General features: G+C 20.4%; 1 protein-coding gene across 1 annotated transcript in view; it reads right to left on the bottom strand.

The window, feature by feature from the left end:
• Positions 1–850: 850 nt before the first annotated feature.
• PF3D7_1144400 (conserved Plasmodium protein, unknown function) overlaps positions 851–5,000 on the bottom strand; it is a gene marked incomplete at both ends in the record, with an annotated part of 4,395 nt that continues 245 nt past the window's right edge. Inside the window, one exon of the mRNA XM_001348087.1 lies at positions 851–5,000. This exon is cut by the window's right edge and continues 245 nt beyond it. Within this exon, the coding sequence (XP_001348123.1) occupies positions 851–5,000 (4,150 nt within the window).

Below are 5,000 nucleotides of genomic sequence, written 5' to 3'. Positions count from 1 at the left end.
GCATCAAAAAAGGTATACATTAAATAAATATAAAAATATATATATATATATATATATATATATTCTCCTTTGTCTTAGTTTTTTAATAAACCTTTAATATGAGAAATATAAGTAGTCATCTTTTTTTATAATCACATTTATATATTAGGTTTATATATATTTTCATTGACACTTTAAGTTATATCATTTTTTTTTATAACTCAAAAAAAAAAAAAAAAAAAATTATAAAAATAAAGGAACCAAAAAATATAGAAAAATGTAATATATATATATATATATATTAATGAATTTTTTAAAAACATCTATTTTTTTATGAAATCATTTTAATAATATAAAAACAAATAAAGAAAGAAAGAAAGAAAGAAAAAAAAAAAAAAAAAAAAAAAAAAAAAAATATAAAATATAAAAGATAACTGAAAAATTAAACAATTTAAAGTAGCCATATAATATTTAATCATTCTATTTGTAATAATAGAAATAAATCAAACGGTACATTAACATATAATATTATATAAATATCCACATATATATATATATATATATATATATATATATATTTATTTATTTATTTATTTATTTTCATATGTACTTATTTATAGAGGTTGTATTTATAATAACCTTACTTTTTTATGTATTAAAAAAGTTTCATTACAAAAACAGACACCTATACATATAAAATGAAATAAATATATAAAGCGAATGCATACGTGTCAACATATTATGGTGACTTTTTATCTTCTCCCTCTTTATTTCCTTTCGATTAAATTTAAAAAATACATACATATATACATGCATACATATAAATATATATACATATATATATATATATATATATATCCTTCTATTTTTCTTATTTTTCGAAGGACTCTTGCTTCAATTCGTCAAGAATGTAGTCATATAATATTTGTTTATTTTCATTTTTAAGTGCATGTATTTTACAAAAAATATCAACAATATATAAGGGATCCTCATCCTCCCGAACAGCTAGACAAGCTATTTTATTTTCTGAGATTTTTATTTTTCTTTCAAAAAAAACTGGTTTGATTTTTACTTTATATTGTCCTTTATCAAAACTAAATGGTTGAGGTATATTATTAGTTTTCTTCTTATTATTTTGTTTTCCTTCATTTTTTTTTTCGTTTTGGATATTTCCATTGTTATTCATATGTGGTATTCTATATTGTAAAAAATTATTTATTCTTTTTTTTTCTTCGACACCTCTTTTTATTCTGTCCACTGTTTTGTTATATCCATTTGGTAAATCAGAAAGGAATATTTTTACATTATCCTTTATAGTAGGATGAAATATGCATTCTTTTTTAAATTTTTTTTCTTCTTCATTTTGGTAATCTATTTTTTTTTGTAATAATAATTCTTTACTTTTCAAACCTTTCAAATAAAGTATTTTATTTCGATTCATTTTTTTTTTCATATTTGTATTATCGTTTCTTTTTTTATCTATATTAAAATGGTGAAAGGAGTGGTTTTGTTCGTTATTCTTGTAATAGGAGTTATTATTGAAATCATATATTTTTTCTTGATCAAAATTATAACAATCTTTGTTATTATCACCATAATAAGTATCATTAACATATTTATTATAACAATCATAATTTTCACTCAAATTTTTATTATCATCATCATCATAAGTATCATTCATTTCTTTTATGGTACCTTCCCTTTTTATTCGGTTATTATTTAATGTAGGATGAAAAGTACAATTTTTTAATTCTCTATCATATGATTCATTTTTTTTCTGCTGAAGTTTTTTTTCTTTTTCTTTTTCTCTGGCATTAATTTTACATAGCCACTTCTTCAGTCGACTATTCCCCTGCTCTTTTTTTTTTAAGAGTAAAAAATCACTTTGATTAAAACTGTTTTCTTTCTGGTTATAATTTGTTGTATTTTCATTAAATATGTTTGGATTTGCCTTATTTAAATATATGTTATTATTTATATAATTATCGTTTCGTGTATTCATAAACTTCTTTTGATTATTATTATTATTATTATTATTATTATTATTATTATTATTATTATTATTATCATTATTATTATTATTATCATTATTATTATTATCATTGTTAATATCATTATTGTCATAGTTTTTCTCAATTTTTTGTAACATGTCCCTATTAAATTTATTCACAATACCTTTTTTACCCTTTTTATTAAATTCACAAAGGATATTTTTTGTAGCTCCCTTTTCATTTTCATCATACAAATAATAATTATCATCCATATCATCGTTATCACCTTGTATCATCTCATAAGTTTTATATAAATTGTTTATTGCATTATTTTCTATTCTGTTTAAAAATATTTTTTTTCCATCATGCTCTTCCTTTTGATTATATATTTCTTCATCATCATAAATATTGCTACTATCCTCATTTTTATTTCTTACATTTTCATAATCATCATCTTCCACGTCTATATAGTGCATGTCTCCATAATTATCATCATTTATTTTCCTCTGTTCATATGTTAAATTTTCATCAAATTGTTTTATGTCTTCATCATTATTTTCATCTTCATAAAATGACTCAGTTCCCAACATTTTAATATTCTCAATTGATTTGTCTTCTTCTCTTTCAGAATTTTCCTTCCTATTATTATATAATAGCATATCAAAATCTTTTAAACTTTCATCTTCGCTTTTTATAAAATATTCCATATTATTTTCATCCTTTTTTTCTCCATTTATATTATCATGTGAATTATAGACAACATTATCAATACATGTACTCATTGTGCATTCATCATATTCTTTCTTCTTTTTCGTATTATTTCCTATCTTATTTATTATATTTTCTTCCAATAATTCTCTGGAATGTTCTCTATATAATTCTTCCATATCATTATTCTTATTTTCAAATAAAATATTCTCTTCTTGGCTAGCTATATAATGTTCCATATTTTTACCTGACTCGTTCAGGTTATTCTTATGAATTATATTGAAATTAGCTATATGTGTTTTGATATTATTATTATTATTTTTTTTTTTTTTTTCATTTTCTATTTGATTAGTATTAAAAAAAAAACTTTGATTATTATGTGTAACTTCAGTATCCCCAGAATCTTTCATATGAATATTATTTATATTACTTTTAATAGTATTCATATGATTAAGAGTATATAATTCCTTTTCTTTTTTTTGAAAATTATTTATTGTTAAATTTTTGAATTCGTTTGTGTCATTTTTATGTATAAAATTATTTATTTGGTAATCATTCTTTTGAGGTAAGCTATTTGAAAGAGTAATTGAGTTTAGAAGATTATGTTTATTATTAATATAATGTAAAAGGTTATTATGTATATGATGTTGATTATTTGGTTTTACAATTTTTATATCATCATTTGTATTGTTATTATTATTATTATTATTATTATTATTATTATTAATATTATTATTATATAATTTTTCATCATATTTTAAATTTTTATCAGATCTATATTTCATTTGTTCTTGCAAATTATTACAAAATAAAAGATGTTGCTCTTTAAAATTACTATTTACATTTTGAAAATTTGTTTTTTTTTTTTTTTCATCACAGTTTTCAAGTTTCATATTTTTGTATGTCTCTTCATTTATACAATCATTATAAGCTTCACCTAGATAATTATTAAGTTCCTTATTTTTTAAAATTTCATTATCCTTCGTTCTTGGAACACATAATTTTTCACTTGAAATCGTTTTGTTATTATTCCATAATATATCTTCATTAGGATCATATCCATTAATCATATGTGTATTTTCGATATCAACCTTTTTAATATCTTCATTTTTATTATGATTAAGATTACTATCGTTTTGCATTATTTTATTGTCTTCATTAATATAATATTTATTATATAAATAATTATTGATACTGTCATTGTTAGTAACATGAGCAATATCATTATGTTTTATATTATTTTTCATATGACAATGTTCCTTTTCAAGTTTCTTATTTTCTTCTTCAGATAATAATTTTTTATCAGGAATATATGTAGGTTCATCTCTCATGATATACTCACTATATGAAGATATTAAAGGTTCTATATCGTCTGAAGAAACACTAATCTTGTCCTCACAAAAGGTTTGTTGATTGTCTTTCCTTTTGGATATAATAATATTTTTATCACACGTAATATTCTTTTCACACGTAATATTCTTTTCACACGTAATATTCTTTTCACACGTAATATTCTTTTCACACGTAATATTCTTTTCACACGTAATATTCTTTTCACACGTAATATTCTTTTCACACGTAATATTCTTTTCACACGTAATATTCTTTTCACACGTCATATTCTTTTCACACGTCATATTCTTTTCAGACGTAATGCTTTTTTGTGACGTCATATTTTTTTCACTATCAGTACTCATAATATCCATAAGAACATCCTTGTATAAGAAATCCTTATTATAATCACTTGTTTGTAATGTATTATTATAATTATTAAATTGATTAGATGATATATCCTTACAAGAAAGAATATTATGTATTGTAGTAGCTACTTCATCTTTTGTATTTTTTTTTTCTTTTCCTTGAAAATGATTTCTTTGTTTATTATTTTTTATTATTTCCTTATTATAAAATACAGATTCTTTATTATTATCATTGTTATTATATCCTAAATCATTTATATCAATATTAATTATATTATCTTTATGATAATTTAAATAGTCGTGATTATGTTTGGATTGATTTTTATAATTTTCTGGAATATTATTATAATTATTAGTATCCTCCTTATTATGATGATACTTTTTATTCGCGTCGTCTTTTGTATTATATTTTTCTTTTAATAAAAATTCTTTGAAATAATAATAGAATTTATTAATTTTTTGAATAAGTGTAGTTACTTCATTTTTTATAGGACAGTTTGTTAAATTTTTTTGTACATTAATATATATATTTTTTTTTTTTTTTTCTAAATTATTATATTCATTTCTTTCTTTTAATAATAAAAATATGAATTCAACTAATTCTTCTTCAGGTAGCATATTC

Source organism: Plasmodium falciparum (genome assembly GCF_000002765.6).
Source record: "Plasmodium falciparum 3D7 genome assembly, chromosome: 11".
NCBI lineage: Eukaryota > Apicomplexa > Aconoidasida > Haemosporida > Plasmodiidae > Plasmodium > Plasmodium falciparum.
The sequence above is the reverse complement of the archived record's forward strand: the minus strand, read 5'-3'. Positions and strand labels throughout refer to the sequence as shown.